Consider the following 16,641-nt stretch of genomic DNA (forward strand, 5'->3'; position numbering starts at 1 on the left):
AAAAAGTTGGTGTCTTAATGGACAAAACTTAAAGACCAGCCCAAAATAGGGCCTAAAGTGCAAATGACCCGTAAAGAGGAGGAGGTGAGTTTGAATAAGCTAGTCGAGCCCAAAGTTGAGAATAAGCAAAAGGTAAAATTACTCAAATGACTACCTATCGTAGCTTCCTACCATTTATAGCTATCCTTTTAAATATTACCATTTATAGTTATATTTTGGCAAAATAGTGTATGTTTTTGCGTGTATTTGTTGCCAACAAATACATGAGAACACGGTAAAAAAAGGATCCTTGATTTTAGCCTTTAACGGTGGAGCTATTAAATTAGATATTAATATTATTTTTTTGATGTATTTTAGTGATTTTTTTTGCTTTGATGTATTTAAGTGATTTTTTATTTTTTTTTGCTATAATGTATTTCTGTATCTTTTTTTTTTTATGTATTTCAGTGATTTTTTTTGATGTATTTTAGTGATTTTTTATTTTTATTTTTGATGTATTTCAGTGGCTTTTTTTGATGTATTTCAACTACATATGACGCCAAATATATTCAAATTTTCGTGTATTTGAATGGATTTCAACAAATACATTCAGATACAAGACAAAAAATTTCAAATGCATGACAAATACATTCAAAACCAGTGTGTTTGGCTATTAACAAAATACACTAAAAACTACACTCAACAAATACATTAAAAAACAGTGTATTTGTGAGATGTAGATTTTTTGAATGTATTTGTATTTGGCTTTTAATAAATACACACAAAAATACAGAAAATACACACGGCTAGATCTGAGACACCACCACCAACAGCAAAAACCCTAGACACCACCACCACCACCAAAACCCTAATCTAAGACACCACTACCATAAAAAACCCTAATCTCTCCACCACCACCAAAACCCTAATGTCTCCACCTCCACGTCATCTTCTTTTTCGCCGCCATCTCAAATCAGTGTCATCGCCGCCACCACCAAAAATACATATGGCCAGATCTGCCATCGCCGTCTACATCTTCTTCTTCTTCCTCGCTGAGTCTTCATTGTCGCTGTCTGCATCGTGTGTCATCTTAGGCCACTCAAACACTCGCTGATCACCGGATAGAGTGAAAAGAGAGAGAGGGGTGAGCACAGAGGGAGAGAGAGAAGAGAAAGGGTCGGTGCGGTCGTGGTGGTGGTGGTTGAGAGAAGGGGAGAGAGATTTTTTAGAATTTTGAGAAATGAAAAATCTAAAATGGATAGTGATTGGAAAAAAAGAAAGATATATATATATGTATTTGGGTATGTACTTTTGATATAACTACCAATTGTAATTTAGAAAAGTTAATTAGCTACTAAATATAATTAAATAAAAGGGTGGTTAATATTAATAATTAGATCTTAAAAGAAGCTACAATGAGTAAACATTCCTAAGCAATCAGTCATTCAAAGACTCCTTCCTAGAATCAGCACCAATTTTGATGTTAATTGGTATTGAAATTGCACTACTGGTAGCTGATTCTTTCTTCTTTTCACCTTCAGAGTGAGAACTAATGGGGCATTGATTATGAGAGCCATGTGTTTTAGGAACAAAATGAAGAAACATAAGCCTCTTTGGTGACTGGTCTAGGAGCAGGACCTTAATGCGGTAGCAAGTGTACCGGCAATTTATCTCCTTAGTTTGAAGACAACTTATTGGATTAGTTATGTTGGGATTAGTTATACTAATATTATTTTGTATTGATTGTTTGGTTTGTTATATTAAAATTAACATGTTTTTTAAATTTTTTAAGAAAAAGTGATTTATTTACAAAAATATGCTCCACCTTTTTAGCAGAAAAAGAGTTTGAGCGATCTCAGGGCTATTTTTGTCATTTTCATTATTTTATCCCGAGATAACTAGTCCTTGAATTGTTATTCCATTCTCTGTCAAGGATAATTTGTCCCAGTACTATTTTTATTTTATCCTAGAATTAGTGACCAAACAAGGGATATGATCATACTAAATTCTTATTTTAGGACTATTTATTCCTAATCCATCATAACAAACGACCCGTTAAAAAACCTTCACAAGGACATGACCCGAAAAATAAAATAACCGATTCAGCTCACTGTTTTATCCTTGGAAAACAAATCTAGCAAGGAAGCACTGAGGTCAAAGTTTTGGAATCCAAAGCGTCTATGTTGGATTTTGAAGTTTTAGAAAAATGGAAGTAGATCCTAGATCTTCCCACAAAATACACTTTTCAGTAGTTCAGCAAATCAAAACAATTCTTTCCTGAACATATACTCATTATTATACCTACCAACGATCAGCACTTTACCCTTCAGTTTCTTCAGATATGATAATCCCAGAAAATGTACAGTGATTGAAGAAACCTAAGGTTCTTTCAAGTTTCAACTTTCAAGTGCAATTTTGTGTGAGATTTATCTCAATCCCTAAGCTCTATATTTACTCTTTTGTACGTTAAGAAGATATTGGTCGGTACTAATATTTGATATGAGAGCTTCAGCTCGTCTGCAAACATCAAAATGAAAAGTTTATTGTCTAGCTTAATATTACCAAAAGGCTATATACCTTCTCAAAGAAAAATATTACAAAAGGCCAACAAGACTCTTTAACATGTATGTGCTTGTTGCGCCATAATGGAAAGCAGAACTAAGAAAGGCAGCCTATGAAAACAAATACGATTACACTAAGACTGGTGATATTATTTACCATCGGCATAAAAAAAGTTGCCGCCTTTTCTAACGGTACAAATAAAGCGTGACCAAATAAATACGATTGAGGGTTGTGGGATATGACACGTACAATACAACTACTCCCAATCCAGATGGGGAATAATGTTAGCATTGCAACCTAAACTATTGTGTAATTTGCAACACAAGTACAAACACAATATATTTACAGTATGGGGTGAAAGTGTGAAACACGTCCCTGCCAAAATTGGACTCTCAAAATTGTGGTGCATGGCCTCATGACCATATATCGCGAGCACTTTGGATCAATGCAGTGTAATATCAAAACCCTCTTTGGATGGTCTTGCAGAAAAACACCAGAAGGGAACACTAGGAACCTAGCCAACCGGTTAAAAGCTGATATTTTGCATTTTTCACTAGTTCTGCAACTGTGAAGTGATACTTTTCACTACAGGATGATATTCAGTATGCAAGTACTTCTTTGCTTTCTCTGAACCAGGTTGCTCAAGCCACTCAGAATATAGGCCTTTTATGATAGGATTGTTGAAAGGATCAGCAACGACAACCTGAATCATTAACAAAGAGCACGCAGAGGCAATTCAGTTTCATAAGATCAGAAAGTTTAAGCGTAAGGAAAACAAATAGTTCTCACGCCAATCATGCTTTGCAACTTCTAAAGAGTTCACCATTTTCTTTCATTTGAATCTGCTTCAGAGATGAATGTTCATAAACTTCATCTCGTAAAGAAGGGGAAAATATTTAAGCCAAAACAAGCAGGTCTGTATAACAGGAAGAAAAAAGGCACAGTCGGGGAAACACTCAAATAAATCAGCACAAAAGAGAACTTCCATTTCATGTTTGACTACTAGGGAGTAGTCAGAGATGAATCTCCCAAGCTCTGCAATTCAGGTTACACATAGTATAGTTCCTTGACTTGGCACAAATACAAGCAAAGCCTTCAAGCTGGAGAGGATATTTCTAGAGTCTAAGATGGTTGTAATATGACACTGCGCCAATCATCAACTAGCTATACAAGCCAAAGAATCCAATTATGACATGACTTACATTTTCTACATAAGCCGTCTCCAACAGCTGAATCAACTCTTTACCAGACTGCCCAGGTTGTGGCTTTATTTGTCCGCCACCATTTAAGCATCCTATAATCAAGAGGGACGCAATTAAAGCCAAACAAACCGTTAAAATTGATGCAAGAAGGTTCAGAGTTATTATTCACAAAATAGAAAGATCTCGAATATGACCTGAAGGGCATGCCATGATCTCCAAGAAATGGTAGTCACACTTCCCCATTTTCAATTTCCTAACAACATTCTGCAGGTTGCGGAAACCGTAACATAATGCAAATTTCAGGACAGATTTATCATTCACCTGGGTCATAGACATCTTGTCAGTGGCTGTCAATGGAGAACTACTCTTGTGGCAATTGCTAAAAACTTTCAACTACATACAGATAGTTAAAGCCCTAATAATACTAGTTCTGTCTTGGGAAGCTGGGAGTAAGACTAGATAACAATCAATTAGCAAGGAATTGGGTTTAATAAGGGATTATATAACTCAATTGATAGAATCAAGCTAGGAATAGCTAGATTCTTACTTGGGTGTTCATTCATTAGAACTTAAAAGCATTCTATTAGGTTTGGGAGGGACTTAACTGGGGTACGCCCATTACTTTTAGGAGAAATTATTGGGTAAATTATAACTAAACCATAATCAACAAACCGGGCGATTAAACAAGATAAGAGATTCCCATTAGCTAAAGCAAATAAACTAGGGGCTACAACCGGAGTGCCTTTTATCACTTTGATTTAAACTCTTGTTAGTTATTTGGATGATTTCAATTCCATTGCTATTTTTAGTTAAATTCAAAACCAAACAAATATTGCAGTTGGACTTCAACTGAAGATCTTTTCTCACTAACAAGTAATCAGCCAGACACTTCATATTTGATCCTTGTCGGATTCGACTAGGACTCACATCCGATTATATTTGCAATCGACTGCTTAGCCTTTGACGACTTGAGTTGAGCTATAACACCAGCCACCAAGAACAATAAAGCTTGACACGAGCCATCAAATTAGCGGCTCCACAAAAATGACAAAAACCAAATCATATCCTTTTTAACAGATAGAAACTCTTAAACAATGGATGCAATTGTCTACTCAAAAGAAGATATCGTGCCAGCCTACAGGCACTTAATTCAATAAAGAATATAGGGGCATGTTCAAACATTCTATAAAATCATGCTAGCAGGACAAAACTGAAGCGAACTTACTTCTAGGCTCACTTCTTGGAAATCAGAGTTCCTTATGGTCTTGAATTCTATAGGGCCTTTAACTTCCAGATCTAAAAGCACTTTAGCAACATGACGGTAAATGGTCGCTGGATATCCTACAGAGCTTCCGTGAACCCCATAAAGATGGCCTTCCTCATCGATATTTGCAAACCTATAGAGAACATATAAGCACTCAAACGTAAAGATTTGAATCAAGAAATGGAAGTATCACGGTAAGGTGTATAAAAGTGCTTACAGATTTGACTCTTCCATGGATTTAAAATCAACTGCTTTTAACTACATCAAAGAGGAGAGAGTTTGACTATGAGTAAACAACAATGCACCCTTTTTAAAGAACAAATCCTTAAAAGGGTGAAACAAAAGATCGAAAAGGAGAACAATTGCAAGTATCCAAATGCAAGCTCTCTCACATTATTGCTCTGTGCATAAGGGATACTGAGAAGCAGAAAACTTTCTTTACCTGCATCAAATCCAAAACCTCTCCTGTTGTTAGAACTGAATCAACCTCCATAATTTTTTCACTATCTGTGTCTACTTGAAACACAAAGTCCTCACGAGCAGCCTCGAGCTTCTTGTCATAACACGGCATTACAGTCACATGGTATACATCCTCTGGTCTGTTCACAGAACAAAAGAAAGATCTATCAGTCAACCAGTGACTCTGATCAGATCCAAAAACTAACAGCTCGATTTTAGGAACAATATAAAACCTTTTAACTTTTTACCAACATGCATCGAAATCATACATGCTGAAATATCAATCTGCCAGCAATTGATTTGCTTCGCAAATGAATAAAGGAAAGGTTTTTCTGAAAATTGTATGTAGGATGCATAAAATGGATGGGAAGAACAGCAGGCAGAAAAAGGCGATTCCTTAGCACATATTTGCAATACAGCAACATTTTTTTTGAAATGGTAAGCTTGTATTTATAACAGCACTAAGAATGTGCAGGAAATTTTGCAATGCAGCAACTTATGACTGAATGTGCAGGAAATTTTGCAATACAGCAACTTATGACTGATTCTTCTAAAAGGTAGACACGTAGAGTCCAAGCATTACAACCAACACCACCAGAAATGAAAGATTACAGTTTACAGCTGATGCGTAGTGCTTAAAAGACGAGATGACAACAAACTACCTTACACTTAGCTTTTGGCATATATAATTCTTGACAACTGTTCCAATAGTTTGTTGGGGGCTCTTGACTGAAGAAATGTATGGAAGAATGTAAGAACCAAGGGTCTTTTCAGCATAGCATATCCAACCTGTAATTTCAACGTCAGTCGAGTTAGAACATATCGTAGAACATCAAGTAAGATATTATTAAGATAAACAAGTAAATGAAGCCATTACCTGGACATGCGGAAGAAATCATAGGCAAAGGTGGCTTCGACTCCCCACTACTTGTACCTTGGGATTGTTTATATCTCACCATAAACTCGTTACAAGATTCTATTAGGGTCAAGTCTCTACTGCAGCTGGTATCAAATATAGCTTTCACACCCAGAGACTTAAATAGTGTTGTGAGCTTCCTGAAAACCTGACATAAGAAGTACAGGCTCATATTATTTTCAAACAAATGCAAATGCAAAAAGATGGAAGAAATACAGCGGTCATATCAGGTGAGAACATATGCTGCTAAAAGTGAAACTACAAAATAAAAATACCAACATCAAAACCAACCTGAAGTGAAGAAAGTCCATAATGAACAGCGAGAGAGGCCCTGGACTGGGGAGAGATAGAGACAATAACTGTCCTTCCCTTTTCCAAATTGGAAAGGAACTCATCTAAACTCTGCTTCTCAAGCATGACTGTTTCTGCTGACGTAATGCACCCACTGCAATTAGGATCAAGCTTAGTTGCTCACCGATGTTAAATCTTATATAGAGAGATAGGTATTTTTGGTTTTAATAGACCAAGCAAGAAAATTCAAATACAAAGTAACGATTAAATAAAAGTAATGATTATCAAGTAATAATTTTCTGAGTTACTTTATTTTATTTTATTTTTAAATATAACGAAACATTTTTCTGAGTAACTTATAGACTGGACTAACAGCAACAAGGCGCAGCGTCTGAGCCTTAATTTAGAAATGTAGCCCAAAATTCCTTATTACCAAAATAATGGAAAGGTTGGAGTTATTTGAATCATCATAGTTGATTTATAGTTAGGTAATTGGGGCCATTGTTGTTAAAGGATCACTCAAAGCGTGCTTAAGCCTCTGAAGCTTGGTGAAGGACAAGTTGTACACTTCGTCTCACTTAGCCGGCTCTTAGTGTAGGCATCAAAGTGCCAAGACGTGTGCGTTTTCGCTGATGGACTGTTTTTAAAAAGCACAATACTAGCAATAAATATAGTTGACAAAATGATACCTTGATTGTTAAGAAACAGTGGTTGAACTTTGGCGATTAAGAATAAGAAATTAGAAATTTAGTATAAGAAAACTGGACATTAAAAACAAAACTACATCTTTTATTCTAAATCAGAAATTTAAAATAGACTTTTGAGCTTGATTGACATGATTTTTTTATTTGTTTTTTGAATAGGATTGATTGACATGATTTTAACTGCATATATATAGCTTAATTATTGCTTACATTCTTTTGTCCAAATAATTATTCTTTGTGTTTATAGTTAAATTTTCTTGCTTTACATTTCCAATTTTTATATTTTTCTCATTAGCTCTTTTATTCGCTAAAGCCCCCAACTTAGTTGCGTTTTGTGCATAAAACTCCAATAGACTTTGGTGCTTTTGCAACTTTGCTTTTTGACTATTCTGGTTAGGGCTAATTTGCTTGAATGTAATACTGGAAATTATACCTGACTGGTTGCTAAATTTAAAACCTGCATAATCTCAGCATTAGTTATTTACAATTGACATATTATTTTAACATAGCTCAATGTGGCTCACGTATTAGGAACACACTGTATTAGAGATTACATGACTTGAGAAAAATGACCTTTAACTATTACATTGTTTTGTTAATCATCTCCTACTTATCTCATTTGTTTCTAATGTTATTAAAATTACAAGTTCTATAGTAACATTTTCATGTTTAAAAGCGTAATGCCATACATTTTTTTCTTAATATGCGACAATTTTTTTGATTGTTTAGCATGCTACATTTTAATATCCCTCATAAAATGTTCTGTATCTGATATAAATAAAAAAACGTTAATTATTACTCTATAAAGGACTCCTAGTTGTTTTTACTGACGTGTGATGATTAACAAATATCGAGATTGGAGAACATGATATACACTACCTATCTAGATTTAATACAAAGAACCAAACATCAGTTAAATAAATACAATAGTCCGGTGATTATTATTCACCATACTACCGTCGTTGCATTAAAATCACTGTATATCTTGTCCAACGATCTGTTACTCCTACCCAGATTCTGCACGACACTATAAATCGGGTGCATACCTCTACATCCTCACTATCTCACCTCTCTCTATCTCTCTCTACTCAGCTCAACATCCATCTCAGGCATAAAAATTCCAAGAATCTAAGACTCTCTACCCAAGGTAGGGGTGGGTAAGGTCTGCGTACACTCTACCCTCCCCAGACTCCACTTTGTGGGATTTCACTGGGTATGTTGCTGTTGTTGTTGTAATCTAAGAGTCTCATAAGCTGCTCCACTGTTTTTAATTTCTTCAAGTTATCCATTGTGGACGGAATATAATAGCTAACTATGACATAACTTGTTTTTGTTTGCTCGGCCTTTCCATAAACAAAGGTTATCCCGAGATTAGTGAGTCAACATTTTCTTTGCTTCAATCATATTCCTATTTAACGACCAGCCAATTCAGGGCATGGTTGCTTAGAACAGTATATCTGAGCAAGAGAAAAGAGGTAATACCTGCATGCCAAGCAATCTTTGAGGGAAATTTTGACAGGTTCTTCTTTTTGTACTGGTTTGCTCAAAGCTCCAGCTTTTCCCACATTCTGTTGATCCACCAAAGAAAAACATTAACCACATCAGTTATAGCAACAGTATAATACTAAGTAGGAGCATCTATTCTTCAATATCATCAAAACCAATTGCAGCCCTAAGAAATACAAGTCAAATTTTCAATTCCACCCTTAGGCAAAATACATGTTTTTTTAACCATAAAGGTTTGACTTTTCCCCAAATCCTACAAGTCTAAATTCAAATAAACATGAACAAAATCCAAGGCCTTTTTTTCTCAATTATTTGATAATTATTAATATCAATTTTAGTATTTGGATTACTGTTGGTATGGATCCTTTTAGTGTAAGAGAAAAATGGATAATTTTCCAATCAAAATACTTTCTATCTGAGATTTTGCGACAGTGAAAAGCTCAGAAATCAAAGAATTACATTACATAGGCAAGGGTACTTCCACTAGAAAATCTGTGTATGAAAAAAAAAGATATGTACCTTAAGGGATTTAGAAGAATTAGCATTGAGGGAAACGACACAGCCTTGGGAGGGAGCTATGTAATCATTCAAATCCCCAATTCTCAGTGTGGCAGAGAATTTCTGTGACATCTCCTTAAGGGCTAGCAAAGATTTGTTTTGTTTGGTGGTTTGGTCAAAATTTTTAATAAATATATTTTTAAGGAAAATAACTTTTTAAATGAAAATAAGTTTCATATAAATGATAGTACATATTTTGTGGTTTTATAATTTTAAATTAATAATGTCTGTAATTTTTCAAAACTTGTCACGTAGAGTGTTGACAATTTAAATTTAAAAAACTTACTAAATAGAAAAAAAAATACTCTTTCCGGTCAGACTAAATAGAAAAGTAAGACACTTAATTGACACGAAGGGAGTATGACTGAGTATCCAACATATTACACCCTTACCCAACCCTACCGCCCGCATCCCAACGCCCTTAGTTCTTCATGCCAATTCCAATAGTGTATTACAACATCATACCCAGTTGAATCCCACAATGTGGGGTCTGGAGAGGGTAAAGTGTACGCAGACCTTACCCCCACCTTAAAAGGTAGGGAGGTTGTTTCCGAAAGACCCTCGGCTCAAAAGAAAACAAGGGAAAAGAGTCAGATACGAACAAGCAAATCAAAACAATGCGAAAATGAGAAATAACAAGAGCAAGGAAGTCATGATACCCAACACATAGAAGCAGGGTAAAAATACTCCTAATACGAGAAAGGAAACATCGCGGCCCCCCACTAGCCCTCCACCCTGATACTCGACCTTCACCCCCTCCTATCACTGGTCATGTCCTCAGTAAGCTGAAGTAGCGCCGTGTCCTGCCGAATCACCTCTCCCCAGGCCTTTTTTGGCCTACCCCTCCCTCTCTTCAGGCCCACCACTGCCATCCTCTCACACCTCCTCACTGGCGCATCAGCGCATCTCCGCTGCACATGGCCGAGCCACCTCAACCTTCCTTCCCGCATCTTATCCACCACAGGGGCCACACCCACCTTATCCCAAATCACTTCATTCCGAATCTTATCTCTCCTGGTATGCCCGCATATCCACCTCAGCATCCGCATCTCAGCTACCTTCATCTTCTAGACATGAGCTTTCTTAACTGGCCAGCATTCCGTCTCATACAACATAGTCGATCTAACCACCGCTTTGTAGAACTTTCCCTTTAGAATAGGCGGCACCTTCTTATCGCACAACACCCCCGATGCGAGCTTCCATTTCATCCATCCCGCTCCAATACGATGTGTGACATCGTCATCAATTTCGCCAGTCCCTTGGATGATCAACCCCAGGTACTTGAAACTTTCTTTCTTCAGGATGACTTAAGTATCCAGCTGCACGTCCTCGTCCTCTACCTGCCTCCCATCACTGAACTTGCACTCTAAGTACTCTGTCTTAGTCCTGCTCAACTTGAAACCCTTCGACTCCAGAGTCTGTCGCCAAACCTCCAGTCTCGCGTTAACACCGCTTCGCGACTCGTCAATAAGCACAATGTCATCTGCAAACAACATGCACCACGGTATCTCTTATTGAATGTGGCTTGTCAGAGCATCCATTGCCACAACAAACAGAAACGGGCTAAGCGCGGACCCTGGTGCAGGCCCATCGTGACTGGAAAGTGTTCCGAGTCACCTCCAAATCAGAGACAAATTTCGGCTAAAACATCGGAACACCGTCAGAACCTCCTTGAAAATACTAGCACACATACTTCTCTCCCAAGCGCAAAAAGTTATAGAACCGAAATTTCAGATTCATGGATGCACACCTTTATAACAGATTGAGTAGGTTTCAAGTAATATTAGGTGAAGGAAATAGGAGAAATTTATTAGACAACAAACTCACAGCCATTAACTCAGAAGGTCACACACTGTAAATTAAAATCCATCTTAGAAAAAAAAATGACTGCAAACTCATTATACAAGATTTAAATCTCGTGAAAATTTGGCTCCACAAGCAAATGAACACCAATAAGATCATAAATATAATAGATCTTATCATACCTAAAAGCTTTACAAGTAATCAAAACTTTTAACATCATACATAGTACTAATGTCCTGTACGGGGTCAACCAAGAAAGGAGAGGAACAATTTTGAACAAACCTAAGCACTAGCTGATGAGCCAGATTAACAAGATTCTACCTGGGCAAGAACCATCAGCAATGGCAAAAGACAGAGTTCGAATGTGGTCAGCAACAACTCTATAGGCCATATCAATTTTGTCCACATCATCAGCTCCAACTTTGCCAGAGTATGGACGAGCTCCAGTTGCCTATTAAAAGATTGAAACATCAGTTTAGTAGAATAGCATCGATAAGTATAGCAATAAGAAAATTACAGTAGCACAACTCAGGCTCAGGACCGGTCAGTTTAGGACGAGCTTTTTTTTTTTATCTGGTAAATCCCACCCCTGCCCCGCCCCCTCCAAACCTCCAGCCAAAGAGTCAACAGAGGCTCTTCCCCACTTTGCTCTCATGAATCGAATCCCAACCTCTTAACTAGAAGTTGAGTGCTCTTGCCATTAGCCATTATTTCACAAAAAATTCGCCCCAATACAAAATTGAATCCTAAAATTCTGTTTTAAGCTAATTTTGTAAACAAACAGTAACAATACTTAAGAAAATAATGTATTGAACACTTTAAAGTGCTTACACAACATTACCAAAATGTATGAAGTGATTATACAACATTTTAGAACTTTCTTTAAAGCATTACTTGAATACGTATTTCTTTCAGGGCCACTGAATCACAGACAAGCCTATATTGCGCGAAAAGTAACATATTTACAGTAAAATTCAATACAAAGTGATTAGAATAACTTCAGTCGCTCTAACCCTCAGGGGTTGGCCTGGTGGCAATTGACTTGAGCCTTGGGGTGCTCCCTTTCAAGGTCTCAAGTTCGAAACCCGCTGGGTGCAAACAATTTCTGAGGGCCATCGGACTGGGGAAACCCTGAATTACCCGTGGTGCACTTGCGGGAAACTCCTTGCCGAGGGCCTGTGCACCCCCGGGATTAGTCGGGGCTCAAAGAGACTCGGACACCCGGCGCTAATCAAAAAAAAAAAAAAAAAAAACTTCAGTCGCTTTGAATCCCATGGATGGCCATCATTGAAATATTCTTTTTTAAGTTCAGCCCAAAGCAACGTATAAATGTAGTGGCTCAAGAGAATTACAAAATCAGTAACGTCGACTTTCCAAATTATAGCATTCTTATTACCTTTTGTATAGCATCAAATATGGGTAAGAACACGTCAGTGTCATAATTGCTCATCTTGTTCTGGAGGATAGAGGTTAGTCTTTCAAAACCCATTCCAGTATCAACATGCTTAGAAGGAAGGGGTTTCAAAGAACCATCAGCTTCCCTATTAAACTGCAAAAGACACACAAGAGTTTAACAATGCTTTTCAATGAGAAGACAAAAACTTTGGAGATAATGGTACCTGAATAAAGACAACGTTCCATATCTCAATCACAGTGGGATCATCATTATTAACAAATGATGCAGCATCGCGATTCCCAATTCTATCAAAGTGTATTTCGGTGCAGGGTCCACAAGGTCCAGTATCACCCATCTCCCAAAAGTTGTCCTACCCAAAGCGGAAAGTGGTAAGAAATAATCTGACTGACTTAGCTCAAAGCAATAAAATCTTTTAACAAGGAGAAGCAAGGTTTTCAGACATAATCTTCAGACCATGATCAAATAATTTGAACTAGAAATGAAGTTCTCATTTCCACATACTGGAAGACAATATTTCAGTGGTTGAAAGTGTTACTTAAGAACAATGATTATTGTACATCAAGTACTCAAAACCTTTAATGGTATCTAATTCATATGACAAGCACAACTGCTAGAAATTTCAGTTGCCTCTTTTTTCTTTTCTTTTTAACGGGGAAATCTGTTATTTCAAGTTCCAAAACTCAAAGATTAATGGGACCGCCCCTCTACCCTTCTCCACTTAAATGATGAACGCAACTTCTTGATTTTCTTATCATCAAAAAGGATACTTAATTTTTACAAGGCGAAAAAGAAACTTATCACTGCCTCCACAAGTTCATATGCTTCTATCAATATGATACTGTTCTCTACTTTTTTTGATTAAAAAAAAAAAAAGTAGAGAACAGTATCATATCGATAAGTTTCATTGATACTGTTCTCTACTTGAATGACGATTACCACTTTTTTGCTTCTCTTTTCAGCAAAAAGGACACTTGCACTTTTACAAGGCACAAATGTCACTTTTCACTGCTCCCACCTCACTTCATGGAAAATTTTGCCCAAATTGAGATGTCCACAAAGTTAACATGCTTCTAAGAGATTCCATAAGATTCATGGCTTTCAAAAATACCAAGTGTACTAAGAAAATACCTCATTTGAAAAATTAGTTTAATGAATTACTGATGCACCAAACAGAAAATGACGACTTTGAGCAAGATGATAGAAACGAAGATACAATGCTATAACATACTTTGCAGTCGAAAGGCAGAACCCTGCTAGGCGGAAGGAACTTAAGCCATAGGTCTCTAGCTTCATTATCCGCTGGAAGGCCTAATTTTTCATCACCCCCAAAATAAGTGGCGTAAAGCCGTTCACCTGGCAATCTATATACCTGGACGAAAATCATCAAACACGGGAAACACTTGTACAAGTCAGCATCCTGTTACTTCTTGATCATACAGCATATATATGCTAGGGGCGCAGCTGACTATGTACAAGAATATTACTACATCAATCAAGATAAAACTTGCCTGGGTAAGGAGTTCCCAGGCCCATCCAATGGCCTCTTTCTTGAAATAATCCCCAAATGACCAATTACCAAGCATCTCAAAGAAAGTGTGGTGGTAAGTGTCCTTGCCAACATCATCAAGATCATTGTGCTTTCCACCAGCACGAATACACTTCTGTGTAACGCAGGCACATGTAAGTTTGCTCAGCGGACTATTAGGGTCTACAATACCCAAGAAAATAGGCTTAAACTGATTCATACCTGCACAAAAAACCAAACTTTAGCCATTCAACCGCCCAAAAAATAACAACCATCATTTCTAGTAGGCGTAATACATAGACAAGACACTTAAAATTTAAAATTTGGCCTCTACTGTCGGTTGAACACTTCAACTCACAAAATGGTTATCTAGACACCTCAACTCGAACTTACAAAATGATCATCTAAGACACCTCCAAAAATTATGTGCCACGTGAGCATCGTCTACATGTGCATTCGCAAAGTTGGAGACCAAATTAAGATGTCTATCTATGTATTATGCCTTTCCACTTCCAGTACTGTATCAATCTACACAGAAGAGTACAAAATCAAAGAGAAACAGAGTATGTAAAGTGAAGTGAGAACTAACCAGCATTAGCGAAAAGGAGAGTAGGGTCATTATGAGGAACCACAGGGCTGGATGGAACCTGTTGGTGACCTTTCCCTTTGAAGAAGTTCATGTATGTCTCCCTCACCTTGTTCGCCGGCCAGTCCAGTTCCGCCACGTGTGAACCCATCGCCGCTGATGCACAAAACCGACGTGCGGCCGGCGACGGAGGAAGAAGCGACGCGCCCGCGAAGGGTAAAAATGGAACAAGTGTAGTAGTAGTAGTAGCAGCAGCAGCAGGAGGTCTGGTAAAGGGTAAAGCTACAGCCGTCAATTGAAACTCACGTTTCTATACAGTAGTTACAAACACGATCGTCGTCCGTTCCCAAAAAAAAAAATCGTGAGTTTCTATACAGTACGTTTCTATAAAGTAGCAAAACAAGATCGTCGTCCGTTCCCAAAAAAATAAAAAAAAAACGTGAGTTTCTATACAGTACGTTTCAAAAAAAAAGTGATCCGGTGATTCCCATATTAAACACCAACTAATATTAAAAAATAAAAAAAACACCAACTAATATTTAAAAAAAAAGTAAAAAAAAGTTAAACCCACCGTCTCTAAACTCACAGTAAAAAAAAATTGAACCCCATATTAACAAAATCAAGCAATATAAAAAAAAAAGGTGAATCTCATATTAAAAAAATAAATAATGTCAAAAAAAAGTACAGACTTTGTATTCATAACAAACACTAATATAATAAAGTTTTAGATACCGAGCACAAACTACAATATTATATTAATCGTGTTTTGAACATAGTATCCCATATTGACAAAATCAAGCAATATAAAAAATAAAAAAAAGTGAATCCCATATTAAAAAAATAAATAATGTCAAAAAAAAAGTGCAGACTTTGTATTCGTAGCAAACACTAATATAATAAAGTTTTAGATACGGAGCACAAACTACAACGTTATATTAATCGTGTTTTGAACATAATGTATATATATATATATATATATATATATATTATATGCCTAAAAATAATGCAAACTAATAATGTCCAAAAGGGTGGATTCCATACTAAACAAATCCAAGCAATATAAAAAATAAAAAAAATAAAAAAAAAACTATATAAAGCATGGGTTTAGACCCATGCTTCGTCCTCCGTTGTGCCTTAAAAAAAACAAAAAAAGGGGTGGGCCCCATACTAAATAACACCGAGCAAAAAAAAAAGGGAAGAAAAACAAGTAGAACTCACCATCTCCAAACTCATGGGAAAAATAAAAGTGGACCCCATATTAACAAAATCAAGCAATATAAAAAAAAAAAAAAAGTGAACCCCATATTAAAAAAAATATAATGTTAAAAAAAAAAGTGCAGACTTTGTATTCGTAGCAAATACTAATATAATAAAGTTTTAGATACGGAGCACAAACTATAATGTTATATTAATCGTATTTTGAACATAGTATATGCATATATATTATATACATAAAAATAGTGCAAACTAATAATGTCAAAAAAAAAAAAAGTTCACCCCATAAAGGGTGAATCCCATACTAAATAACATCAAGCAATATAAAAAAATAAAAAATAAAGTGAAACCCACCATTTCCAAACTCGCGGTAAAAAAACGTAGACCCCATGTTAACAAAATCAAGCAATATCAAAAAGAAAAAAAAGTGAACCCCATATTACAAAAAAATAATATCAAAAAAAAAAAGTGCAGACTTTGTATTCGTAGTAAACATTAATATAATAAAGTTTTAGATACGGAGTATAAACTACAATGTTATATTAATCGTGTTTTGAACATAATATATATATATATATATATATATATGTGTGTGTGTGCATAAAAATGGTGCAAATTAATAATGTCAAAAAAAAAAATGCACCCCATATTAAA

The 16,641-nt window shown here is 36.3% G+C and overlaps 2 protein-coding genes across 5 annotated transcripts; both read right to left on the reverse strand.

The window, feature by feature from the left end:
• Positions 1–2,508: 2,508 nt before the first annotated feature.
• On the reverse strand, positions 2,509–12,393 carry LOC132635837 (protein NAR1-like). Of its 4 annotated transcripts, none has more exons than XM_060352396.1 (12): positions 12,258–12,393; positions 11,566–11,695; positions 8,860–8,945; positions 6,674–6,827; positions 6,344–6,530; positions 6,129–6,255; positions 5,450–5,606; positions 5,225–5,265; positions 4,969–5,140; positions 3,938–4,064; positions 3,744–3,835; positions 2,509–3,244 (listed from the first exon to the last, which is right to left on the reverse strand). In XM_060352396.1, the coding sequence occupies exons 2-12, from the start codon at positions 11,653–11,655 to the stop codon at positions 3,095–3,097; spliced, it is 1,383 nt and encodes a 460-aa protein (XP_060208379.1). In that variant the 5' UTR covers positions 11,656–11,695; positions 12,258–12,393; the 3' UTR covers positions 2,509–3,094. The 4 variants fall into 4 exon arrangements, with proteins under 4 accessions (XP_060208379.1, XP_060208380.1, XP_060208378.1 ...); XM_060352397.1 differs by having other exon boundaries at positions 12,243–12,375; XM_060352395.1 differs by having other exon boundaries at positions 12,226–12,364.
• On the reverse strand, positions 12,035–15,145 carry LOC132635838 (alanine--tRNA ligase-like). The gene is made up of 6 exons (XM_060352398.1): positions 14,776–15,145; positions 14,170–14,408; positions 13,890–14,030; positions 12,864–13,010; positions 12,641–12,793; positions 12,035–12,471 (listed from the first exon to the last, which is right to left on the reverse strand). Exons 1-6 carry the CDS (start codon positions 14,921–14,923, stop codon positions 12,448–12,450), a joined length of 852 nt encoding a protein of 283 aa, XP_060208381.1. The 5' UTR covers positions 14,924–15,145; the 3' UTR covers positions 12,035–12,447.
• Positions 15,146–16,641: the final 1,496 nt, after the last annotated feature.

This window comes from Lycium barbarum, chromosome 4 (genome assembly GCF_019175385.1).
Source record: "Lycium barbarum isolate Lr01 chromosome 4, ASM1917538v2, whole genome shotgun sequence".
Classification (NCBI taxonomy): domain Eukaryota; kingdom Viridiplantae; phylum Streptophyta; class Magnoliopsida; order Solanales; family Solanaceae; genus Lycium; species Lycium barbarum.